We start from the raw sequence: 27,185 nt of genomic DNA on the forward strand, positions 1-27,185 counted from the left end.
AGTACCCTTTAATGTATGTTAGCTATTTAGTATGTTAGTCACTGAATATAAAAGGTGTGACTGGATATAAAAAGTGTGATCTGAGCATCTTCTAGATGAGATAGGATTCCTAGTAACCCTAGGAACCTTTGTGGAGCCATACAGGTGAGGAAGGAGAAGAGGAAAATAAGAGAGAGAAAAAGAGAAAAGAAGGAGAAAGGATGTATATACTCCTCCTGGGGTAACAGCATTTTCCCAGATTCAGGCAAACACTGAAGATAAAGACAAATGATTTCAAAAATCAAGAACAATAATAGTTGGATTTGGAGGGGAATTGGAATCTTTCACTGCTCAGTATAACTCCAGAGCATTTGAAGTTCTGCACTGATGAAGAAAGCAAGCTTCAGTAGTCAGTAAAAGTCGTTACTGATTATTGGATGGAAGTGAGCAAGTGAGCTAAATTCAGTTCCTACAGACTGAACATAGCTGTTACATTTATATATAGCAATTTTATGAGCAGTCTTAGAAGGGAGCTTAAGAGTTATTTGGCATGGGAGAATGCTGTCTTCTCAGTGGTAGAAGTCATCACAATTAAGTTTAGAAGACGCTGTGATGGTCAAGATAATATTTTGGCTGTATCTTATTCATTGCATGGGTTGTGTAAAGCTCTTCAGAATTTCAAACAAACTGGAAAGAGAGCTATTTAAACTAGTAATTTTAAGAACACATATGCTGAATGCAAAAATGTTAGATTTGTTGAACGTGTCAAATTGCTTTTGACCTCAACTAATGCTACATATTCTCAGGCCAAAATGGCCATCTTACTTAACTAAGATACACTATACTCAAATCATCTACTTAATAACAGGAGAACAAAATTTCCCCAAGAACCTTCTGATTCTTCAGCAGACTTTAGACAACTTCAGTGTTAGTCAGTTGCGAACCTGATCCTACTTTTTTGCTGATTTAATCCTGGACCTACTCTACTAAGGTGCTCAACAGCATTTGTGATAACCTTGGGCTCAGTGATTCTAAGCATATGTCAGTTCCACTTCATGTTATGTGGCTGAAACTTAGCAGCTCTGTAATCTTCACCACTCACTTGTCCTCTAATTCTGTAAGAAAGTCTTCGCAGGAGATTCTGATTTGGGTTGAGTCTCTAAGTAGCACAATGAGATCTGCAGCCTAAGCCACATCTCACCATATGAGTATTTTTGACGGCTTTAATAAGAATCAAATCAAACTGGGGATCTGAAATACCTTCTTATCTAGCATTGGTCCTTTTGACATTGGCCTCTGTATGTGCACAGTGGTACAAATACTGGAACTTGTAGAGGCATTTATAACTAATTGAAAACCAACAGGAGCTTGGGAAATCCTCTCTCAGATTCCTTCAGTAAGTGCATCTTAACTACAGGTCAATTGGATTTTGAATTTATTTACATTTTTAGAAATCAGAGCAATAACTTCAGCATTTGCACTGCTTTCAGCTGCTGATGGTTGCTCTGTTCTGTCATTGTTGGCAGAGTAATAGAAAACATGTTGTATATTAGCCATCTGCTGAATTGTATTTGCACACATGGTATATTTTTGTATCTCTTCTTCAGAATTCGAGTGGGATGCCACAGACTCATCAATCACCACATCTTTACCAATCTCATCCTTGTCTTCATCATGCTGAGCAGTGTTTCCCTAGCAGCAGAAGATCCAATTCGCAGCCATTCTTTTCGAAATAATGTAAGCCCTTCATTTTTATGTCTGAACATAAATATATCCTCACAAGGATAACAATCCTTTGGGACTAGTGCCTGGTCTTTAATTTTCAAGTTAAGAAACTTTCCTTTTTCCTTTTTCAAGTCATACTTTTTTTTTGTTCTTTAAAAACCATAAATTTTAAAGACAAGTAACTTTATTGATGGAACATCATAGGTATTAGAACAATTTATTACGTACATAATATTTTTCCTTTGGCTGTAAACATATCAGAATAAAATATGCTCAAGCTGAGCATAATCTTAGTAATTTTCATATTTCTTCATAATTTTCAGCTGGTGTACCTGATATGCATTTCCTGAATCACTCTTAGTGCCTCTCAGTGTTTGACACTGATTTAAAAATGCCAGTTAAAATTATCACTGTTTATAACATGTTGGGAATAGACTCTGACCTGTCCTCTCGTGTCCTTCATTGACTCTATTATATAGTCTTGGGCAACTCAGAGTATCGCTCTGTTAGTGAGTGTATGGATTCGTAAGGATATTACCTCTTCTTTCAAAGAAGCTAGTGTGGCCACATTAATGAGTTTGAGTACCGCCACACTGAACCCGAAGATGCTTGGATTCCTGATTGGCCATATCAGAAACTAAACAAGTTTTTCTAAACTCACATGTAAGATGAGGATCAGAGCATGCCCAGCTCTTGCCTTGATTCAGAGTCAAATGCCATTTCAGCCTCTATATAAACCCCCAAATTTGGAAGTGTTTCTGCATCCTTTTTTAGATATACTTGTAGAAACAAAATATTTGTAAGAATATTAATTTCAGAAATGTCTCTATTATTCAATAAAAGTGTAGCTTATGTGGTAAGTAAACATCTGTGTTCTCCTCAAACATATTCCTGAATTTGAATCCCCCATTTTAAATTGAGATCATGCAGCTTCGTAATAGTCTGTAGGGACTTTTGGGGCACTTTGACAGAACTTCCAGGCCCCTCCTGTCTTATAAATTGAACTGTAGAGATCGCCACGGAGTTAGAGAAACTCTTCCACCTCTTACAGGAAAGATGGGCCTACTAGGTCAGTAGAGGTTGTATCCCTCTAGTTCTTGCTACTGTAGATGCAGCTTCTGAAAGTCCTCTTTTGGCTGTTGACATTCTTGGAATGTTTTTTCAGTAACATTAGTAAAAAACAAAAAGCTAAAACTTTCTTCAAAGGTAAAAAGAGGTCAAAGCACAAAGACACTCTTCATCTACTATTCAGTTGAGCTGTGTGTTTCCCATATCTATAAAACCAGAGAATTGCAATCTTATGAATAAATCACACTAATAGATAAGAAAAAGAGAGCTGGTGGGGAATACTGAAATTGTTATTGTAGAAATGGCTTGAAGGGCTGATAATTGTTTTTGTAACTAGAGGAATGCTAGGAAAATGTAACTGGAGAGTAGTGGTAACTGAAAGGATTATTCCTATTTGGGACACAGGCAGGTAAAATGTGTGAGTGATTTCAAGAAGGCATTGCCCTCTTGTTGTAAATATTCACAAATGCACCACACCTGCATATTTTTCTTGTTGCTACCTTGAATGATTATGTTCCTTCAACCAGCCAGTTCAGCAAGGGGATGCAAGTTTACAAACTGCAATGCCTTTAAATATTTTATTTTAACTTCAAAATTAATTCCTTATTGATTAATCTTTTTTGAATGGCTTTAATATTTCCTATTTTTTCAGCGACAGCAAGGGACAGAAGGATGTGATCTTCAACTGAACAGGGGGAAAAAAATGATTTCCTTTTATATGATCTAATAGGAATACTTTCTTTGTGCGTTGTCTCTTTATCTTATTTCTCCTTCCCATTTTATTAGTTGCTGAACAGCAGGCAACATGTTTCTGTGCACAACTGTTTGCTAGGTGGATTGCTGGATCCTTGAAACTAGACTAGTACCCTACTGCAATGCATTGTCAATTGCTAAATTAGGTGCTAGTGATATGGCCACCTTGCAAGGGTGAAATCTTGCTTGTACTGAAATATATGGCAGTGTTTCTGTTGACAGCAGTGAGGTCAATATCGCATCCACAATCTTTTAAAAAGTTTGCATATCAGTAGGCAACTGTTTTGGGTTCTTTTAAATTTCCTACAAATAAATCACTGTGTATCTTACAAGGTCCAGAAAAAAGAGTTGTAGTACTGATTTTAAGTAATTTAGTTATTCGTTAATTTGCTTTGTGTCACTCTAGCCCTGTCTATACAGGAACAATATAATGTAGCAGAATGTAGAATGATGTGCAATCCAGAAGCATCCATTGAAGTTTTATTTTTTGATGCAACGCTTCGGTAAAAAAAAGAAAAAGACTTATTAATAATAAGTATTTATTCTTTGTATAAGATTCTGTATCTCTGTTAAAGGCTAATGAAATCACCTGTGAAAGCTGATAGAAGAAAGTCTGATTGAAAGCAAGTTGCTTATTGGGTGCTGTTAACTCTTCAGTGATGAAATCTAATATCTAAGCACAGTGGCATCTGATAAATTTTTAAGTAAATAAAAATGGTTGCACAATAGCTAGATTTTTAAACTACACTGTCTAAATTCCCCATCTACGTACTTAGGTGTTGATGTGTATGTGGTCTAAATTGTAAAAATTTATTAATAGATGGATTTCTTACTGTGGCACATATTATACCTTGCAGATACTTGGTTACTTTGACTATGCTTTCACAGCCATCTTTACTGTTGAAATCCTGTTAAAGGTAATGCATTGTTAATTGATCGTTGTTAGCTCAAAAGCAGCTTTAGCAATAATGTTTGTAACTTTTTGTTTACCTTCCAGATCCTAGGGTATGCAGATTATGTCTTCACTAGTATGTTTACATTTGAGATCATTTTGAAGGTAACAGGTTTTTAAAGGAAGTTTGTTTAAAAGGATTTTCCTTGTGTGTCACCTGCCAAGAAAAGGCACTTGAAGTGTTCTTCGCCTTTTCTCTAAGCGATCAAAGCTAAACTTCTTTTAAACTAGAGGATTTTTTTATTTGACAGTTCCTCATAGTTTTGATTGGTTATTTTTTACCATTGGGTGCATGAAGAAGCTGATTTTTTTATCATTACATCAATTTAATAATTCATTTTTTACCCTTTTAAACTTACAGTTGTCAGAAAAGGGAAAAATAATTCACTGCGCATGAGCTTTTCCTTCTCCTTGCTCTGGCATTTCCAAAAGAGATAATCAGTCTTTTAAGGAGGGAGCATGTAATTTCTTATTTCTTTTGCTGAACTATATTCACAGAGCTAAAATAGTAGATAACTATTTTCTTGCAAATAGGACTTGCAAGATATCTTGCATTTATCTATCTATACACTAAGATACTTTGCATTTATCTTGGGCATACATTTAAATGCACAGAAGGCATAAATATGCTTGCTTAAATGTATTACCCATGCATGAGTCAAAAATTAGCATTTTAATGTATAGTTTGTGTACTGATTATTAAGAATCTCCATTGGGGTTACTCAGATTTTAGATGTATGGGGCTAACCCTGGCAAAGAACCTATATAACTGAAGATTAGGTTTACATGTAAGAAATTGCTGAACAAAGAAATAAAAATTTTTGGTGGGAATTTGCAAAATATTTTTTCAGAGATTTACACATGATTCCTAAAAGTTTCATGCTGTGCATATTCACCATGAGTTTTTGGTTGAGTAACCCTGATCTATACACTTAGAAATTTCTGGTGCACTAAGAATCTGTACATAAACTTTGCATTTCCAGTTGAGGATTAAGCTTAACAAAATCTCTTCTCCCAGCTTTTGCTCATATTGCTGTGCATACTCTTCACAATGTGATTTGATTAATACTAATTGATGCAATATTTGGGCTGTTTACAAGATAATCTGTACTGTAAGTAGTAGACTATTTTTACGCTTGCAAATATTCTCCCAGACTTACGTTTATCCCCTTATTTCTCATTTTCAGCAGTGAGGAGCTTGCTATAGAATTGATTAATCTTACAACATTTGTAGCATTCTAAATAAACATCCAGGTTTTTTCACTGCTAGAGAAAGGCCAAACTAAAGGAAAGAATGAAACGCTGAAAAGAACCGTAGCATTAGGTCAAACTAGTTCCCGACTCTGAATTTGAGAAGCAATACAAAATATGTTACTGCCATTTCTGTGGCAGAAGAGAGTTGGTAAACTTCCACATGCTCTGAGCAGCAGGTTGTACAGGCCCTGCAGTTCCGATTGTGTTTCTCTGTGAGACAGAGGAATTATAAAGCATGGCATAAAGAGGCATAACTGGATGTGTTAAGAAAAGCAGCATTCCTACTAACTGCAAAAGATTCTGACACTGAGTGAATCAAGAGTTATTCAAGGGAAGTAGGAAGCACTAGAGCTTGGGCTACTGAAATCTGGCATTGTAAAATATTACAAAGAGACAAGAAGCCCCAACGTAGCCAAAAATGCTGATGCTTCTGACTCCACTTTCTCCAGGAAGCTCTGCCCTGCAGTGCACTCACATGTATTTATAAAGGAAAATAAATTGTACCATAAAAACCATAATGGACAACCAGAACATGACACATGTACGTATACAGTGCCTGCTTTACTAACATGTCTCAGACATCGGCTTTGCTTGCTTGTGGCTGGAGTCCTCCATGTCTTCCATGCTGGGTTTTGCGCTGTGCTTTCCACAGTATCTAAATTGTACAGAAGCTGCGTATGTTCTGCAAGGAGTAAATTCAAGACTAGACCTGCAGTAACAATAGCATTCCGTAACTTCCAGGCAAAAGTGTATGAAACTGAAATTAAGGTAACCAGAGGCAGTATTATCAGCTGCAGCAAAGAAACTCGTAAATGTGAAAAAACCCCAAGTATTAAAACAGAATAACTCTCAGCATTTTTTAACTCTCAGCTCTGTTTTATTGACTGCTCTGCAGACATGAGGATTTCCACATTATATAGTGTCGAGTATATGAATGAGGATATGAATAACAGAAAAGCCACAACATCAGTTTAAAGCATTTAAGAATTCTCTTACATAATCCCTACATGCTGCTGAAATCCAGCTTACCATCCTGTTTGCAATACTTGGGAAATGGGAAAGCATCAGAGCGAAGGTCAAGTTAGGGCCTTGTGCATTTAACCTTGCCCCAGCTGTGCTAATCCCACACCATTTAAACAATTCCCCACTGGTGTGGAATTACAGGCAGAAGGAAAAGAGCAGCACTGGTGGTGCCCCAGGCACTCAGCTCAGTGAGTATCCTGCAGCATCTGCTTTGCTGAAGGCTGTGTGATAGGGCTCACCACCTCAAATCCGCTCTAGGCTTTGCTTTGGTCTGTGTGAAGGATAGAATGATTTGCTACAGAGGGTTTTAGTCAAATGTTTTCACTGGGATTTGTAGTGATTGAAATATGAGTCTTCATATAAAGATGGGGAGATATGTACTTCACCTGTATTTTTAGGTCAATGTATCCTTACTTTTGTGGGAGTCTTCACATGAAACTTTGTGTGCTGCTAACTGACAACATACTACAGTGTAAATGAGTATTTGTAGATAGATGTAGGTTTGATATTCAGGGTGATTTTAGTGTTCAACTCCCACTGATTTTAATGAGTTTAGCCAGACTCTGTACAGCTGTAAGTGAAAAGAGCTAGGAATTTATTGGAAATTTTATAATATAACTGTATTATATCTCTCATGTCATGGCATAGGTTAAAGCTTTAGGATTTCTATTCTTCTAGTTTTGAGGATCATTTAGTATTTTGATCACGACAAAAGAAAGTTTAACATGAGAATAAGGAGAGAAGGGCTTCCAAGAAAAAGGCATCTTTTGTAGTTTGCATTCCTTTGCAGATATATAGCTTTCACTGATGCTGATGGTTTTTCATACAAAAGGCCTGCAAGTTAATGCATATGAGTAGTGACACAGTAGACTGAGATGCCCATTGACGGAACCTCTGTTTTACATTGTGGAACAGTCTTGAAAGATGTAATCGTCTGCTGCAAGAGGAAAGGAGCTAAAATCTTTTCGCTCTGTCTTGAGGAACAGAACAGAAAGTAATGGGTTTAAAATGCACAGTCAGTATCAGAAGTTCTCTGGCTGCCATTGAGTTTTCTTACCTATGGAAAACAGTGAGTAGCTGAGAGTACTTTAAAACGACCTTAAGGCTGAAGAAATTAGAATCCATGTGCCTGCACTGACTGCTAGGTATTTTTCAAAGGTATCCTTATTTCAATTTCAAGTTTAGTTTCAGTCTTAGTCCATAACTATGAAAAAACCCGTGCAAAATTCTACTCAAGTGCAGATTCTGTTCTTCTAATGGCTTAACTGGATTCCACTGTGAATTTTTTAACTGGTACTTACTCTCAGTTATGGTAAGGGTCTAATTCATATATTTAGGAGCCAAATTCAGCTTTGCAATACCTGAGAACATCTACCCAGATTCTGTCTGAAGCCATAATTAATAGAGTCTCCATCAGTGGCTGCTAATGAAACCTGCAAATGATGCATGCAGGTTCCTTCACAAGATACCCTTTGTGTGCTTCTTTCGTCTTAATCTAGGCATAGAAAGCAAAAAATGAAGAGAAAGTCCCGTAGGGAGAGCAATGTTTGGTATTCCCCACAGACCAGCAAAACTTGGGGACCCTTGTCCACACATAATACAAAACAATCTATGGGTTGTTCCAGGTTATTCCAAGATACACACTCATGATCTTAACATGCCTCCTGTGAGCCAAAGCCAAATAGCAGTGTAATGCTTCCTTATGACAGCCTTGTGCTGGTTCAGATGTGAGACTCAGGCTTTTGCAATACATTTTCAGCTCCTTCAATTCTCAAGACAGTATGAATGATTAGGAGTCAGAATCTGGACCTCACAGTTTAGTAAGCATGGAAATTGTATGGTTCTTGTAGTCACTCTTCTAACAAAGGCCCAATCAATTCAGTGTAATCAGCTCTGCCTAATCAGTTCTTCCAAAAAATGTAACATTTGTTGACATCACAAACAATTAACGCATTTGCTGGTGTTGCTTGAGCAGAATCTTTATGATTTAAATGAAAGATTTAATGTACATAGTGGGATTGTTTTATATCTCAATTGCCTTTAGAAAGTGAGATAACATTGTATGCATTCACACTCTAGGCAAGTGTCTTGTAAACAGCCTAAATGTGAATTTGAATAAATTGAAATATAGACTAAATGTGTAACAATTCTGTTTTTAGATGACAGCTTTTGGAGCATTCCTTCATAAAGGGTCCTTCTGCAGGAATTATTTTAATTTGCTGGATTTGCTGGTTGTGGGTGTTTCTCTGGTATCATTTGGTATTCAGTAAGTACTACACTTATAACGTGAATGATTTATTTTTGCTTTGGGGTTTTATACTGAAATCAATGTTTCAGCTCCTTTTGTTCCCCCATTGTGTGTGAGTGTGCAGTATCAGTATTCAGGGTTGGAACTGGCAAGAGGTAGTGCTTTATATGGAGAGTGTCGTAACTCATTACTAATACAGGTTGAAAACAAATTACTACTTCCCGCTATTACCAAGAGAACAAGGAAGAGCACCATGACACTGTACTGTATAACAAGTAATTCCTGGAGCTTCAGGAGGTTTATATACCCTCTTTTGTGCTATTGCCATGTCTACAATCTAGTTCTACGAGCTTGCTCTTTCAGCATTGACCTACTGGGATATGTAACTTGATAGTATTTGAAGGGGAGAGAAGTTGTACCTTAATCAGGACTTTAAGTGGTAGTGAAGATATTTTTTTGCTTTGTTTGGATCAAGCTAAACATAATAAAAGAATCTGAAGGTGCTTATTGATTCACTGAGCAGTTGTGCCTCATTTAAAATCATCTGTGAAACCCTTAGTGACTTAGAAAAGAGCAAGCGCTGGGTGTCAGCCAACTGCCTCCCACTTTGTATTCTGCTTGTACTAGAATACCTATTACACAAGCTTTCAGTTTCACGATATGTTCTTTAAAAGGCTGTCTGCTATTATTTCCTCAAAATGCAGTCCTAGCTACTTAAACAAAGAGATTGTGAGTCATTTGAGATCTTTTAATCTCCAGCTGGTTGGAAATCAAGGTATTCATTGATTTCCAGGACTTACACAGTGTCTTTGAAACAACTTGTCAACACTGAAAAATACTTTGGGGACTATTTTGCTTGTGACCAAACTTAACTGCATTACAGGGTTAGACAAGCTTCTGAGCTGTTAATTCCCAAGTTGCTCCAGAAATAAAAATAATTCTTATGGTATTTATGAGAGTGATACTATTTTCTAATATTAATAAAGGATCAATAAAGAAATACTTCAAAAAATCTTGTATATATATCTTCAGACTTTTTTGAAATTTCCTGTATAAGGAAGTTGCAAGAAGATTGCTGTTATTAGTAATAAAATCAGTTACCTTAAAAGTAACAGAATAACTTTTTTTTTCCCCCTAGATCAAGTGCTATCTCAGTTGTGAAGATCCTCAGAGTTTTAAGAGTCTTGAGGCCTCTAAGGGCAATAAACAGAGCAAAAGGACTTAAGGTGTTTATTTTTATTTTTTAAGTTATATTTCTGTTGGCCTGATTCTTCAGTCCTGCCTCAGGTTTAAAATTATTGCGCAAGAAAAATTGCCTTGAGGAGTTTACAGGGCAAGGACGTAAATCAGTTCCTGATTCTTCAACATATTAGGCCAGGTTCTGCGCACAGTTACAGCAGTTTATATATGGAGAGCAATGCCATGGAGAGCAGGTTTTGACCATAATACTTGTGGTGAACCAACATGCCAGAGCAGTATTTTAATTGTTTTTCCATAATGCTTATGTCATTTTTAGTCAGTTGATGTTGATGGGTCTGTGTCAACAGACTTCTAGACAAATTTAGAAAACAAGTTTAATTATGGTAGTAGGTATAATATTAACAACACAAAAATAGTTGTGTTAAAAAATAATCAGAATGTGATAAAATAGACTTTTACGGCATGTGTTCTGTGATACTAAGTAACAAGTTGTATTAAAATGTATTTATTTTTCTTTCTTTCCAGCATGTTGTTCAATGTGTCTTTGTGGCTATTAGAACTATTGGCAATATCATGATTGTTACAACTCTGCTGCAGTTCATGTTTGCTTGTATTGGAGTGCAGCTGTTCAAGGTAAGTAGACATGCTCAAAATTTACACTGCAACAAGAAAAACAAAGCTTAGTTGAATTCTTGGTGGCTTGCTGCTGGAACTGGGTTGATCCCCTTCTAAACCAATCATAGCATAAATATGTTTATTTTGCATATTCTGGATTTTGTCATTGCTTTTTGTTTTATATGTAGGGAAAATTCTACAGGTGCACTGATGAAGCAAAACAGAATCCCGAGGAATGCCGGTGAGAACATCTTCGATCTAAGAATGACACATTATATTTTGAATAATTTAAACTGTAGCAGATATGGGCAGTCATGTGTTAGGCCACTTAGGTTTGTGTAAATTGGAATTATAATTTTAAATCCACCAGAAAACACAGGTTAGCAAGGAAATAAAACAAGCTTAGAGAGGGAGTAAAATAAACTGTTTTGAACAGAGCATTGAGTAACTCTGAGGCTGATTTATTATTTCACTAATGGCAGTTTGTTTCTTTCCCACAGAGGGATATACATTGTTTATAAAGATGGAGATGTTGATAATCCAATGGTCAAAGAGAGGGTCTGGCAAAATAGTGATTTCAACTTTGATAACGTTCTGTCTGCTATGATGGCCCTTTTTACAGTATCCACTTTTGAAGGCTGGCCAGCGTGAGTGAATTCTCCATGTTTTCACAGCGTTGTTAAGACGGCTACGTTTTCCAGAACAGTTCTTTATCATTTACCAGGCATTTTTGGGCAACAAAGCAGTCTTAAGTGATGGTATAAAAACTTATTAACGGAGGAAGGAAAAAAACCCTACTATCCTCTGAATTTGTGCACTTTTCCTCTATTTCTTCATTCACCTCTATCTATAAAGGGCAAACTTTTAAAATATTGTTAGATTGCTAATCTTTCAGCTACTTTTGCTATAATGAGCTATTCTTTAGCTCTAATGGAAGTAATCCTCTCAGATGTTTATCCATTGATGCCCTTTAATACTGATATGAAACTTTGAGGCCTTTGAGTAAAACTTTTACTACGAAATCATGCAATAGTACACTGCATAGAGGGTCCCAGGAAGAGCAAACTACCAATCACTATTTCCCTAAATGAGAAAAGTCTTAGAGGATAGCTTTATGTGGGGACCAAAAAAATAAAAAATACAGCCATTGGTCATTACCTTGATTTTTTTTGGAAAAAAATGTAATGTTGTGTGGTGTGATTCTTCTGGTTTTGATATGCTTGTAAGCACTGTCAGTAACTATAAAAAGATAACAGTAAACAGCAGACCATTTCTGAAACCTGTCCTCTGAGTCTGCATATCTTACTCTCTTTTGTCATTTTAATGCTAATAAAGATAAAATTTTGTTTGTTTTTCAGGCTGCTATACAAAGCCATTGATTCAAATGGCGAGAATGTAGGACCTGTATACAACTATAGAGTGGAGATCTCAATTTTTTTCATCATCTATATCATCATAATTGCTTTCTTTATGATGAACATATTTGTTGGTTTTGTGATTGTTACATTCCAAGAACAGGGAGAACAAGAGTATAAGAACTGTGAGCTGGACAAAAATCAGGTTAAAAGAAATAATGAACTCTTAACTTTTGGAAGTATTCTTTTTTATTTATGCATGAAGAGCTTCTTTTTGCTTTGGGTCAGAAGAGGGCACCAAAGACATATTTTAGTAAAAAACCTGAATTGGTACATACTAGCAACTGGTATTCAGGTCATTGTATGTTCCTCTTTCCATAAGCCCAACGTATCAGTCTTTCTGTTGTGAAAGGTGTTACATTAAGCTTGTTAGCGTCTTAGTGCCTCACTTGTTGGTGTCACATTAAGAAGAATACAGCATTTGCCAGCTTATCCATAGGCAGAAGTAGATTTTACAATAAGAACAGGAAAATAAATTTAGTGTTCTGAATAGTCTGAAAGTGTTGAAAATGTTCTACTCTTGTTTTGCTGGTTCCCCCCCCCCCCCCCCCCTTTAGAAATTCACAGGGGATTTTCAGATTCAAATAAAAAAAAACCAACAAAACTGTCCCCTTTTACTGTTTAATCCTTTGACTGAGAAACTCATCAGTCACCACTCATGATTTTTTAGGTACTCTTGTCCAACTTTAACACACTTCATTTAAACAAAGTTAAGCATGAAACTTTAGCCAGCATTCATTCTGCATTTTGTGCCCCATCAGTCAGCTTTTATATGCATTCTTCGAAAGGCAAACGGAAGACCCAGATTACATGAAGATTTTAGGCACTAATAGAGTAGGAGATGAATCCATAATGTCATATATGTGACATGAATTTGCTGGGCAATTTAACGGAACTATTAGGAATAACTCTTCCTCAGTATTTATTTTGCTGACTCTAGGGTTTTATGCTATGCAGTTACATTGGTGATTGAAAACTGTAAAGACAAAGCATTAATAGTCATGCTATATACTATACATATATATACATATAGTCTGTGGTATGCTACTGTATACTACTGCACTGTATAAAGGTGAAACACTTCAGAATTTCCATAAGCATTATTTGATTCTTTGCATGTGGCTGAGTAGTGTATATGGTTAAGTACAGTTGTAAATAACCAAGTGAGGATTGGTAAGCTACTTGACTACTTTATTAACACTTAATAATAAAAACTCCTATATCAAGTAGATAGACTGCCTATTTTTAAGATGTATATTTAACAATTTGAGCTTATTAATTATAGTATCAGTTGGTTAACTGTTAGGTACAGTCTGACAATTTTTGACGTATTTGCTTTTACAGCGTCAGTGTGTAGAATATGCCTTGAAGGCACGTCCTCTTCGTAGATATATTCCAAAAAATCCTTACCAGTACAAGTTCTGGTATGTGGTGAATTCTACTGGATTTGAATACATCATGTTTGTCCTCATCATGCTGAACACACTTTGCTTGGCTATGCAGGTAGGAAAACCAGAAGCTCTTTTGAAGCTGTTGGCATAAATTGCAGGGAAGGAATGGGTGATGCCTTTCATTTGTAGCAACCTGTATTTTTTTATGAAGTGAAATTTAAGAAAACAACTGCCTCTGATCATAGTACTCTTTTGTGATGTGTTCTAACCTGTTCATCAGTTCTCTGAAGTAAAATTGTTTAAAACAGCTTGATGTTGATAAAGGTCTTCCTAAGCTAATCAAGCTCTTTGAGCTTTACTTTGTACCTGCAGTGTAATTTTATTTATATTATATGTGTGTGTTCCCAAGGTTATCCATGTGCAAGAAAATCTGGAGTACCTGAAAGTCTAATTTTGTTAACAAACGTTTCTCTCAACCCCTTAGATTCTTTTATCTAATACATTCTTTTATGCAGTGCCTTTAAGCATTACTTCACCTCTGTGTAGTTTCTGTACTTGTTCTGTGTTCATTTTGTATATGTACTACTCCATATTTGGTTGGATTGGACTGGATGATCTTTAAAGGTCCCTTCCAACCCAAACCATTCTGTGATATTTCTATCCTCTGTGTCTGTATCTTTTTCAGAAGTTTAAAAACCTAAACATGTTTTCATATATTAGCTGTATATCTGTATATATCTGTGTGTATTTTTGCATGTGTGGGGGGGTTTTGTGTGTATATATATATTTATTATTCTTATTTTTCTATATTATGTATGCAGTTCTTCACCAGCTACTTCTCTTATCTACTTTTCCAAGTTCTCTCTTTCTTTTCCCTAGTATTTCAGGTTTTGATAAGAAAAAGGATGGTTCAAGTTCAGTTTACAAAACCATTCTACTTTTTTCAGTAAACTTGTATGCACTGTATCCTCTTAAAAATACGGCTCCTACATAATATATGTCATTCTGTGACTAACATACTACAGGCTTTCTAAGCAGGTGTGACATAAGGTTATGTAATTTTAAAGCCCAGCATATAAAACATGGGAAATTGCTGTTGTCTGATACTCCTTTTTTGAGGGAACAGTTTTCTTCTCAAAACCATCTCTCTGGAGATTCCTTTAGGATGTAGAGGAATGACAATTTTGTTCCACTTAGTGCCTAAACAAAATAGATTTAAACAACTCTGTTCTTGACCAGAGATATTCAAGTAGTCATGTATGTATATAGGTGTACATCATAAATACTACTAGAAAATACTTTCCCGTGCTGCATTTTTGCCAATTTTGTCTTAGGATGCCTTACTTTCACTTAATATTTTAAAGCTAAAGGCTTTAAAAAATATTTAAAGGCTTTTAAAAGTATTGTATTTTTCCTTCACAGCACTATGGACAGTCTAAGCTCTTTAATGATGCAATGGACATTATGAATATGGTTTTCACAGGAGTGTTCACTGTTGAAATGGTTTTGAAACTGATTGCATTCAAACCCAAGGTAAGTTTTAGATATGATTTAATTAGGTCATCACCACAGGAATTAAGTGTAACGTAAGTTTAACACTAGCTATGTATTATTCAAAGAACAAAAAGAACCTACATTTCCCACATTTGTCTATCAATGAAATCATAATAGAAATGTTAATCTGATAATATGTACATATGTAACTCCAGGAAATGAAATGCAGATATCAGAACAAATCCTACAAGGTGGTTGATCAGATGTGGAATATTTTGAGGTAATGAAAACATCTCTTTGTAAATCAGATTTCCTGTTACAAGCATTACCACTTCTATTTGTGGTACAACATCCATAACTTTACACTAAGTTAATCTCCAGTAAAGAACTGTATGTTATGTTATATTTTCTATTCTAAAATGCAAAATTACTTCTTTACTTTATAAAATATAGCCAAGTACTACAACTATACACATAAATAATTTTCATATTCAGTAGCCTTTTCAGATTTTTATGTTTTCAGTTATACATACACACTATTTGGTAGAGGGCCCCACAGTGAGCGGTTGATTCTTTGCCTTAAAGGGACACTGTCAAAATAAATAATGCAGACACATTTTCAAAAGTAGATTTGCAAGGGAAACTGATAACTATAATTACTAATTGAAAAAAAAAGATGAAAATCAGACTGTGACAGTTAATGCAGTCTTTTTGTTCAGTTCTTATACCCCATTTATGACAGTGCAAAAGTTAATAATGAAAAACTGAACTAAATTTGGTTTTCAGTACAATGAAATAAATATTTATTCTGGGCTTATTTCTATGTAAGTAAAGTGTGGTCACTCACTATATGTGGAATTTGAAAAACAGACAGTCATGCCATTTAAAGTTTACTGATCTCACCATCTAAGGCTGGTATTTCTCATTTTCCATTGCCCTTCTTTCAAAGTAATCAGGATATCTGCATCTGTAATTGGCTTTGAACTGTGTCCTTTCTTGGTGTTAAGTAGCGAACTGGATGACTGTAGGCTGTGTGGGCGATCTTATTCTTGCTTTTAACAAGCTAGCTCTGATAGAGCAACATAGTCACGGCTGCCCAGAGCTCAGCATGGAGTAGCTGTATAACTACTTTCCAGCTTTTCAGAACTACTTATTCAGCATGCATTTAGTCATGAGCTCGGCTGTGGAGCCTGAGCTACTACTTGGTTTAAAGCTAGCTTGTATTTGCCTGCAGAAGTAAACAAATGATACATCACTTGAGGTCTGGTGTTGAGATGTGAGGTGTGGAGTTCTGGGTGAATGGTTACCCACTCTCCTGTAGTCTTGCTCTGCACTGTCCAGTCCATTGTACATCTCTAATGAATTTGTTTGTATTTTTGTGTCACCTATCTTATTTAAATGCTAAGGATTTCACATTAAAAATAACACAATATGAGGCCCCAGAGGAGATAGCTCAGATATGTGGACCACAGTGTCATGAATATGCTGATTGTGTTTCCTGATTTGTATTTCCTGTTCTATATCCTTGTTTCACACTGAAGTTTCAGAAGACTTTGCTGCATTTTATCATCTGCTCTTTGAAAGAAGATTGTGAATCCTTGTATGGTTCTCCATGCACTTGTGACTGTAGTCAGAAACAGCAGCCAATGCAAAATATAGTGGTCTGATCATGAGTGTATAAATCATAGTGCTCCATTTGTATTATGGACTTCCTACTCATTATCAAATGCAATGTCTTAATACTGGTCTCTAAGACTTTGTACTATTTGAGTTCTAACTCTGTCGCAACATGCTTTCTATCTGATTGGATGCATTTACTGTGAGAGATCCCTGGATCTGCATCCTGAGAGTTTGAAAGGCAGACACTGTCAGTGAAAGGTCCTAATTTCTTGAATTTCATTCCCCCATAGATGCAGAACACCTTAAACTTGTTAATTAGCAGGGCAAGGTTAAAAGGCCATGATATTAATCAGACTTTTGGCAGAGATTAATTAGCAGGAAGGGAAGGCAGTTAAATATCTTTAAGGTTGTTCCTCTTATTCTTTGAAAATTGTAACTTTAAAAATTGTCAGATACTCTTTAACACCTATTGGCAACATATATTACATAGTTCATTAATAATTGCAAATCAGCGAGCAATCTTAAGCAGAATGTGAATGTCTTTTAGTAATCTAATTTTTAACTAGATACATGCTTAAAACAACAATGAATTGCTTTAACTCATGTGAAGATTTAGTAATAGTAGGAACAATCTGAAACCTAACTTAATGTTTTGCTTTAGAGTCCATGAAGAAAGACTGATTCATTTCCTCTATGTTTGTGTCACTGGTGGATTTCTTAGTCTAGTTTAGCAGAATGGACAGTTTTATTTATTAATTTTGTGCATTTTAAAAAGTATTTCAAAGATGCTCAAAGTGTCAAATAAAAACTCCATTACATACTCCATAAAAATAAGAATAGATAAAACCATGTTAGTTTTTATCTCATCTGCTTGACAGTGTCCCCTTAATACGTTGACAAAAATCCTGTGAAAACTGTGATCTTTTGTTTTTGCCGATCATGCAAACTTAAAGCTACTATAAATTATTGATACTCTTACTATGATACAGTGTTGTTTAAAATCAAGGTATTGCAGGCTGCCTTCCAGCTCTGAAATATATAGAACTTGGACAGGTGATAGATATTAAAGGTGATGCTGAGTGTCTGGCACACTTCTTGACTGGGAGATTGGAACACACATTACTTGGCAGAATGAGGCCCTAAACTTTTCAACAGAGTACTAAAAGGACTAAAATATTTATGTGGTAGATCTATGGAAACATATTTTGGTGTTAATTCTCTATGCCTACATATTCCCCAGGATTTGTGATTTTATCCTTCAGCATTTCTCAATGAAAAAATTTTTCGTAATGTGAGTTAAAAGAGCAGGCATTTAGGCATTTTTCCTTCACATTGTTCTTCACATTTGCTAAAATCTGTTACTTAGCATGGTTTAGTACAGTACAAAAAAAATACAGCTATGAAATCTAAAATAATACATCAACACATACTGTATGTGCAGCTTCATGATAGCTAGCTGTTACTTAAACTTGTAATGATTTTCCATGTCGTTTTACATCAGATTTTTGTAAGAAAAAAAGAAAGATGGCTAGTAAGTGAATTGATCTTGGGTCATTGCAGTGGTGAAAACAACTTATTTGCATGATGTTTATTTGCTGTGACTTGTCCATTCCTCCCTTTTCCAAAACCATCTTTATTTTCTCTTAGTTTTTTTGTTTATTTGTATGCTTTTGCTTTACATATTACTTTGAACAATATTTGTCTATACTGATGGAAAAGGTTTCATAAAATAAATGTATAAAGTATTTTAGTTGTATTGAATGAAAATGTGAATTTGTTATTTCAGTGCCTTATATTGTAGCATGTCTAGTAAAGTCACTTTTTCTATAGCTGAAATTAACCTTTATTTGGAGGACCTTTTTTGGTTCCTGTTGTAGAGGAAGATGGATAGCACGCCTCAGGATTGTGCTGATTATCTGTTTGCTGTTTGCAATAGTCTCTTATGTATATATATAAATATCGCTAATTTAAAATCAAGAAAGATACTTCTTTTAAAGAAGAGAAATAAGGAATATGAATGATCAGGAAGAGTATTATGAGAGTAGCTCCCCTTCTTTAGTTGGCAGCTGCTAATCTCTTCAGGATTATAAATTTCAGTATCGTTGAGGTCATTCAGCATGATGTTTAGTAGAAACTTTGAGAATGGCTTGTTCTTGTGAAGTGGGATGAGTAAGGAAGGAGTGACAGGGAATTGTGCAGGAGTTTTCAGAAATGGATGTGTTTGTTCAGGAGGCCAAGCCCATGAACAATGGCTTTTGCCTGAAGACTGGAATTGATGATTACTCTCAAAGAACCAAAGCAAGTGGCACAAAAGGCTGTAGTAGTGATAATCATACTCTGATCTATTTTCCTCTTACAACCCCTTCCTTAAATGAGGGAATGATTGTAGTAATTTGTGTTTTAAAAGAGCTAAAATTGAGTAGCATTAGAAGCATAATGAGGCTTTTTTGATTCTGCTCAGTGCTTACTCTCCTAGAATACACCGTAGCGCTGTCTTCTTCTGTAGCAGTTCTCTTATCTCCAAGAGAAAATTTCCACACAAAATTAGTTTTTTTCAAATAGTAATGTACTCGAGTGTAACTTTTAAACTGTGAAGTTACTAGAAATTCTAACAGTTTAAAATCTTGAGAAAAATATTTTCCAATTCTAAAACATTTTGTAGCTGATACTGCTTTTTTTGTGCTAATAACACATGTAACAACTTAAACTACTCAGCTAAAACATTATCTTATAGTAAACTGTGTAATAATAAATGTAATTAGACATAAGGTTAGGTTAGCCCACTTGTAATTTTAAACTTTTTGCTAAATTTATTTTTTAGAGCTTCAATAGTGGCTGACAAGTTAGTATTTTTAAATTAATTACCAGGAAAGCAGAATGTACATGTACAAAGTGTACATTTCAGCCTTTGTCGTGTAATGCACGTTCCTTAGTCACGGTTGGCTGATCAATTAATGTATCTGAATGAGAAAAAGGGCAAGTTCAGTAATTTTTGCAATTCTGAATTCGTGTAATAACTAGGCAAAATCCACATATTGCAGAAAACCTACATATCTTGTCTCTGTAGAGTTGCCTTCAACAGAGTAATACATCTTGATTTATTCCCAGTGACAGATTGATCCTAGAACCTACCTCAAGGTTTCTTCTGAAATATCGTTTTGCTCAAACACACAGTTTTGATGCCAATAGACAGCTGATTGTACAATAGCACTTTATAACCATTTGCAGCAGTGTGCCAGTAACGTACACACAGGGAATGTATTTAATGCCATAAAATGTCAGAAGGGAGACTAAGCAATTTATGAAAATGAATTTTCAGACATTGGACTGGCTGCATTAAAAGCATTAAGAAATTGTTCAGGTTGCTATGGTTCCTAGCACTGACTTCACTGGTTACAGAATCAAGCCCTGACTGCAAATGTAGTGTGAGTTTCTATATTAAACCTAGTTATACGAATAGAAGATTAAGTCAGTTCTCTATGCACAGTTCCATGTTAATAACTGTGCATGATTAACCACTGATGAGCTCTGACCCTTTGAATGTTTTTACCAGTCATTTAGATAGGACTATCTTAAAGTCATTAATGTTGAGGAGGTTTCAATTGGCTTAGTCTTATAGAAATATTATTAAAGGGATTTTGTGTGCTTGTTAGGGTATATATGTTAGATTTTTTCAGCCTTGCTAGAGGTCCAAAACCAGTTTTGGATGATGGCTTGCTTGCCAACATTGTGCTTATATGATGGTGTATTATGCATGTGTACTGCGTGTGTGTGTGCGCGTGTGTGTCTGTCTGTGTGTGTGTCTGTACATGTATATATATAAAGTGTATATATATACACACACATGCACATATATGTTGCTTTTCCTTCAGTAGGCAATATTGTTTGTTTTGTTTTGTTTTCTCATTAGACCACAGGTTTTGTTTAACTAATTTCTGTTTATGCAAAACTAAACAGAAGTATGCAAATATTTGACATTTCATGTGTAATCACAAACGTTTGCACCCTGCCTGCTCTGTTCAGGGCTATTTTAGTGATGCCTGGAATACGTTTGACTCCCTCATCGTTATTGGCAGCATAGTAGACGTCGTTCTCAGTGAAGCTGATGTGAGTATACCCCAGCTTACTTTCCCCAGTCCCTACTCTTTCTCTGTCTCCCCACTATTTCCATCATCTGGACAAGTCACAGATTTTGATCTGATGTTTCTAAAGTTTGAGTGCAGACCAGTCATAGGTCAATTATGTTGATATGGGAAATAAATAGCCTTTTTTTTCTACCAATTTTTTTTAGCTATGAAAGGGAAAGATTAGACTGTATAGTGGTACATCAGAGAAGCCTAGAGTGTTTCTGTGTTATAACACTGTCCTTTTCTTCTCTTTTTCTGTTTGTGTTTTTCTCTTGCTCTCTTTCTGCTGAATGCTTGTCCTAACAGCACTATTTCACTGATGCATGGAACACTTTTGATGCCTTAATTGTTGTTGGTAGCGTCGTTGATATTGCTATAACAGAAGTTAATGTAAGTAGCAACTGTTCATGCACTAAAAAGTAATTGCTGTCATCAAGAAATACAGAAAATGTAAACTTTATACCCCCAAATCCTTTTTTAGAAAAGTATGTTTTATCCTGGAATCAGACCAAAACATTGATACAGTTCTTTGTACAAGCTGTTATTATAAATCGATATACCCATATAGTTGCACATGCACACAGCATAGTGAGACAACGAGAATTGTATTTTTCTATATATGTACAGAAAACATTTTATGTATAAAAAAGGAATTTAGCCTCTGTTACTATTTTACTTGAAGCCCAGTGATTTTTGTAGGTAGCTTGGCCAAGATAATTCAAGATTCTGTAAGTTGTTTCAGTGGCTCCAGTTTAACAAATAATGATTTTTTGTCTGTGGGAGGTTTGTTTTTTAAAGCAATGTTGGTATTCATATCTCATGAGGTAGCAGAAACAGTGTACGTAGAGAAAGAAAGGCTTTCCATGCTGTGGAAAATTGAATAGGTTTTTTTTCCTACTCCTTTTGCTTTTCCCATCCTACAGTAAATGTTCTGAAATTTGAATTACTCTTAAAGTACTTGGAAAACTCCATCTTTTCACCAAAATTTTGACTGATGGCCATTACACTTATAGGTGTTTGGGCAACAGAAAGAGCCCTTTCCAAGAAAAAAATAGGGAAATGCTGAGTTTTGCCTGTTTTTTATCTGACTTGCTGGTTTTAACAAGGACAGGTGAATCACAAAAATGATAAATGAAAGATAACAAAATACATACCAGTTCTGGAGTAGATATGCAAGTGCTTCCCATACTTACATGTTTCATTGTTCAACTATTCAAAATAAAATTTCAGAGGAAAGTGCCGCTTCCCTCTAATGCTTCTTGAGACCTCAAACAGGGAGACTTGAAGAAAGTGAGACTTGGATCCAACTCAGGCACTGAAAATGCCCAGGGAGCACACAGACTCAGTAGGTGAGGTTAGCGTATTCCACCTGCTGAAGATCTTACCTGTTTATCATTCTGAGAACTAAGTTATCCAGAATTACCCATGATGCAGGAGATCCCCAACATTCACATATTTTCCTTGTATCAAAGAATAGATTAATCAGAGAAAGCTGTAGATATAAATAGTTGCTTGGTATTCTTTGAAGATATTTAGCTTGCATGGTTTTCTACAGCAGTCACAGTTTATGAGCTGGTTAATAACATTCCTTTTCTTTTAAATTTGTTTTAGTAAGCTACTTGCTAGGCATCTTTTTTTTGCCCCAGTGTATTTTATTACTTACCCAAATGGTTTCTTTTCAGTAGGGATATTTAATTCTAAATTTGAATAAATACTCTTCAGTGGTGAATATTTATGTTGCAACAATCTCTATCGTATTTTGGGGAAGCAAATCCATCCCGTGGCTATCATTGCCATTTAATTGAAACAGTATCTCAGAGAAAACACATTTTAAAATTGATTTTCCAAAGTGGTTCATGTCAGGAACCCAATTCTTAGGATCACATTCCTCCAGTCAATAGTAGAAAAGATACCCTTTACTCCATTTAGACAGTACCTTGATTTTGGAACTGTGAATACCATGATAATAAAGTTGGCCAGGAACATGGAATAGAAATTGTATTTGAAAAAACTGTGATCTGTTCCAGGAACTCCAGGATGAGGAAAAAAAAAAATAAAATGCATAATTCTCAAGTGAGATCTGTCTAGAAGACAGTTTTTGGCGTTCAGTGTGTTGTTCAGATCAGCAGACCACCTACTAGGAGCTTGGATTTGTCAGGCTGGTCTTGATTGAGGCCATGGTTTGATAAGGATTTCTTTTCACATCTCCGAGCTTAAGCAGCCTTCGCCCACAGCCCTTCTTAGCCCCATAGCTGTGTGAGCTGTGCTTCCACAAGATTTTGAGGACTTCACGGTTGGCTGGATGAGGTGCGGAGCACAAAGTATTGGCAAAAGCGTGGGCCATGGTAGGGCAGAAATGAGTGGATAAAGCTGCTGCCAAAGGAAATGCTTCTTATACTGTGCCCTTATAGGTCTCCCTTCAGAGCATATTAACATTGGCACAGACAACATCAATTAGTGGCAGTAGCTGCTGTTGAGAAACAGTGATACACAGTTTTTAATATTCTTTGGTTCTAGTCTATTTGGTAAAGCATAGTAATACCTATTATAAATGCATTTCAACCAAATAAAGAAAACAAATGTATTCTTTTAACTTTTTTTTTTAAGATGGCAGAGTATCTTCAAACATAGACAGAGTCCATTAGCCCTCGTTAAAGACTTCAAATTTCTTTATAAAGCTGCAAATTCTCCACTGCCATCTCAAAGAATAAACACAATCAAAATAATTTTAAGGCTGATTCACCTTAAAATTACTTCCTGATTTCATGATAAACTATGAGAATCTCATGACTGACTGCATTACTGGAAAGAACAATGGAGGAGTGATGTGATAATGTGGGAGCAGAAGGACCTTAGCCTGACCCTTAGATTTTGGGCTGATTTTGCACAGTTCTCAGCAGGTGATGGATCTTTCTATCTGTGAACTGAAGGAACCTGAGCCAGCTGGGAGGGTCAGTCAGCACAGAACTGCACTGTCCCATTGAGGCATTTCTGAAAGTATAATTACAGTTCATGGAGTAGATTTTTAAAAGCTACCTCTAATTTGTTTGGGGTGGGTTTTTTGTTTGTTTTTGTTCTTTTTTTTTTTTCCCCATAAAAGTTTTGGATTTAGACTTCCAGCTCAAGTATTTACAATTTACCCAATATTTCCATTCACAGTAGTACTGGTGTAGATGAGCATAATATCTGAGGAGCATAAAAAGATCAATAATTTAGAATAGCTTTCCCTAATAACTGCAAAATGTACTTGATTGTGAAGAGATTAAATAATAGCTCAAATGTACTTCTGTGACCGTAGAAGATGTCCCTGTATTTAACCCCGTATTTAACACTGTATGGACAGTGTTAATTTGACAGCATTAGTTGTAACTGATCACTGCTGAGCTTTCAGCAGTGTTCTTTCAGGTGTGAAGAACACTGTCATTTTAGTAATTCACGCAGTTGTCTTCAAAATATTCTGGAGATTAAGTAGTCATCTTCAGGAAAAGTATACACCACAGTCAAGAACTAGCACTGTCATTTCTTAGTTTTTCATGCTATACCCACGAGAGAAAAAAGGCTCATCTTTGATGTCTTCTAGTACTGCACAGCAGACTATTTGTGTACTAAGTATTGTCTGTTTCTGGTCTTTTCCACTTTATTGTGCTTTGTTTGTGCAAGTCATTAATGTATTACAGTTTCAATATATTTCTGGGCTTAATTTCCCATTTTCAACATGAAACAGTGAATACTGCAGAGTGTCCAGGGAAATTTCTTAGTTTTTTATTACTTTTATTGTTTTGATTCATTAGTTTTGTGTAAATTTCTATAATCCAAATTCAGTATTTTAGAACCTTTTTCTTAATATTTTTTTGGCATTCTGAATTGTGCCATTCCACCTGTACTTTTTATCTAACACTGACAGTGATCCTGGGAAATCTACACCTCTGCTAACATGCTAACAAGACTTTGTTTTCAATGGGATTTCAAACATGTTTGAAATGGCACCTGTAAAAATTTCCACTGTAGAAACTTCTTAAACTGAGGAATTTCAGCCTTGTTTGAGGGGTGATCTGAAACAGTGTAAATTGCTAGTGCTAATGTAAAATCAGATCTTGTTGCAGTTGTAACTGCACGAGTACAGCCATCTTAATTGATCCATGTAAAAGAAGACTTGAAAGAATGTGAATACCTACATAACGTACTCAAGATGAACTAAAGATCCTTATAGGTTTGCATATATAATTGCCCCATGCTGTGGAAACAACTCAGCATCATTCTGATAGTCTAGCTGTGTACATTTAGACTAATCCAAAGGCCAGCAAGTTCTTCTAGTATATAACATGTTTGTACCAGACAATTTTTTTTCAAGAGAGTGAGTTGGACTTTCTAGTTACATATCACCTTGATTTCAGTATTAAATTATGGAAATTAAATGTCATCTCTTTATTTTGTTGTTCCTTTTCTTATTTTTTTAATGTTTTATAATAATTTATATGGTGCCCTGAGGCTGATTCTTCTGATCCAGTAACTTGCCATTCACATATAATCCAGGAAATTAGCGTGGTTTGAATATTTTTGGTGTCCGTGGAAATCAGTGTTTAATGTGTTCAGCAATATACAGGACTGCTCAGCATCCTCAAGCACTGGATCAGTGACCAAGTCCAGAAATGAACCACCTCAGAGCAACATATATTTTGGCAATACACTATTTTCTATGATTGTTTTTTTAATTTACTCTGTCATTTAATATCCCTTCCTTTAACCAGTTCTCTTTTTGTGAACCTAATTGGTTTTCATGTTCGTTTTATTTTTAGAAATTTTTAGAGGCAAGTATATATAAGTAAATATATATATGGTATAGCAATAAAAAAAAATTAAAAACACTACTAAACCCTATATAATTACTTTTGGGTTTTGTAACCTTTTGTTTTCAAAAAGTTTCACATGGCACGCAAAATCTTGTGTGGTCATAAAAATGGTTCCTTTTCAATTAAAAAAGCAGAGTAGTGATTGTGAGGCACAAGATGTGGTCAGTCCATTCTGGGAGATGGACATACATACATAACTTAAGACAATGAGACGTAAATGAATTGAAAATAAATTCTGAATAAATGAGTAAGTTCTTAAATGGTAAGAACAGACAAGTGTCAATCTGGCCAGATTGTATAGAAATTATCTTATTTGTCAGCTCAGAAACCATTTGAATGACCAGCACTGGATGACTTAGAGGCATGATCACATTGTTACAGTAGTAGTTGCAAAGGTTTTAATTCACATTTTTTATTTAATTTTCTTTTACCGTTCATGTGCTGCCAAAATGTCGAGAAAATAACGAGATTTCACTTTCCTTTTCTTTTGTGCAAATGTTTAATGCAGTCCCTATGGGACTAATTTTATGCTTGAAGTTCAGTAAAATTCATGTTCTTTGCTGCAATAGGGCTTAAAGAAACAGCATTGATATCTTCCTCCTGAGCCCCTCAGGAAAACCTGTTTGTCTTGACACCGCTGTAAACACATGAGGCTTATTCAATGCTTACACTACCTTAACAATGAACAGTATTTAGTAGCAATGTCATAGATCAAAGAAGTCTCTCACAAAACCGCAATTGGATATTCTGCCATTTGGCAAGAAGGAACACCATTATTACTGTTTCAGGACTATGTAGTGCGTAATGTTGACTTGCGAACAGTGGGATGCTCTTTTCATTTGCTAGACTGCTTGTGGAGTGAGTGCTAGGAGGGCTGGTGCTTATTTTTATATAGCTGCCCACTCGCCTAGTACCTTGTGGGACAGCAGATCTTGCTTGTGTGGAGTGGATTAAAAACCTCATATCTACCTCCTGTAAGAGATTCTGGATTCCAATTTTGAACAAGAGCACTGCAATTCAGTTTGAATCCCACTTCATGCATCAGTATTGTATGTTAGTTCTAAGTTTTTTTGCTAGTCATTGATTTTCTTGAATACTGAATAAATTTTGTAGACTTTTGCAAATATATCTCTTTAGGCTTAAGGATAGGTCGGAAAGATAAATTCTCATATGGCTTTGCTTTCATTAGTATGAAGTCTTACTGCAATATGAAATGTATATTGTGTTGCAATATTTAATTTGGGAATAGAAGTAAATTTCTGAGCTGCTTTCATGAAGGTGTTAATACTAATAATTTAGTTGCTTTATTGCACAACTGAATATTTATTAGTTATCATGATAATACTTGATGCCATCAACATGTTAGTTATGAACTTAAGGTTTTAAATACACCTTTTAAAAGGGAAAAGATACTTTTTTTATCTACTCTGGGGTTCTTCACACTGATTCAGAATTTTTACTAAATTATGTA

The 27,185-nt window shown here is 35.5% G+C and overlaps 1 protein-coding gene across 1 annotated transcript in view; it reads left to right on the forward strand.

Moving 5' to 3' along the window:
* Positions 1 to 27,185, forward strand: part of CACNA1D (calcium voltage-gated channel subunit alpha1 D) — a 194,489-nt gene that overhangs the window by 122,783 nt on the left and 44,521 nt on the right. The window contains exons 20-32 of the mRNA XM_059823472.1: positions 1,587 to 1,716; positions 4,383 to 4,442; positions 8,914 to 9,020; positions 10,141 to 10,228; positions 10,728 to 10,835; positions 11,006 to 11,058; positions 11,318 to 11,464; positions 12,176 to 12,377; positions 13,577 to 13,735; positions 15,046 to 15,156; positions 18,239 to 18,268; positions 20,761 to 20,844; positions 21,171 to 21,254. Coding sequence (XP_059679455.1) covers positions 1,587 to 1,716; positions 4,383 to 4,442; positions 8,914 to 9,020; positions 10,141 to 10,228; positions 10,728 to 10,835; positions 11,006 to 11,058; positions 11,318 to 11,464; positions 12,176 to 12,377; positions 13,577 to 13,735; positions 15,046 to 15,156; positions 18,239 to 18,268; positions 20,761 to 20,844; positions 21,171 to 21,254 — 1,363 coding nt within the window. The remainder of the gene's footprint in view (positions 1 to 1,586; positions 1,717 to 4,382; positions 4,443 to 8,913; positions 9,021 to 10,140; positions 10,229 to 10,727; positions 10,836 to 11,005; positions 11,059 to 11,317; positions 11,465 to 12,175; positions 12,378 to 13,576; positions 13,736 to 15,045; positions 15,157 to 18,238; positions 18,269 to 20,760; positions 20,845 to 21,170; positions 21,255 to 27,185) is intronic.

This window comes from Gavia stellata, chromosome 12, assembly GCF_030936135.1.
Source record: "Gavia stellata isolate bGavSte3 chromosome 12, bGavSte3.hap2, whole genome shotgun sequence".
Classification (NCBI taxonomy): domain Eukaryota; kingdom Metazoa; phylum Chordata; class Aves; order Gaviiformes; family Gaviidae; genus Gavia; species Gavia stellata.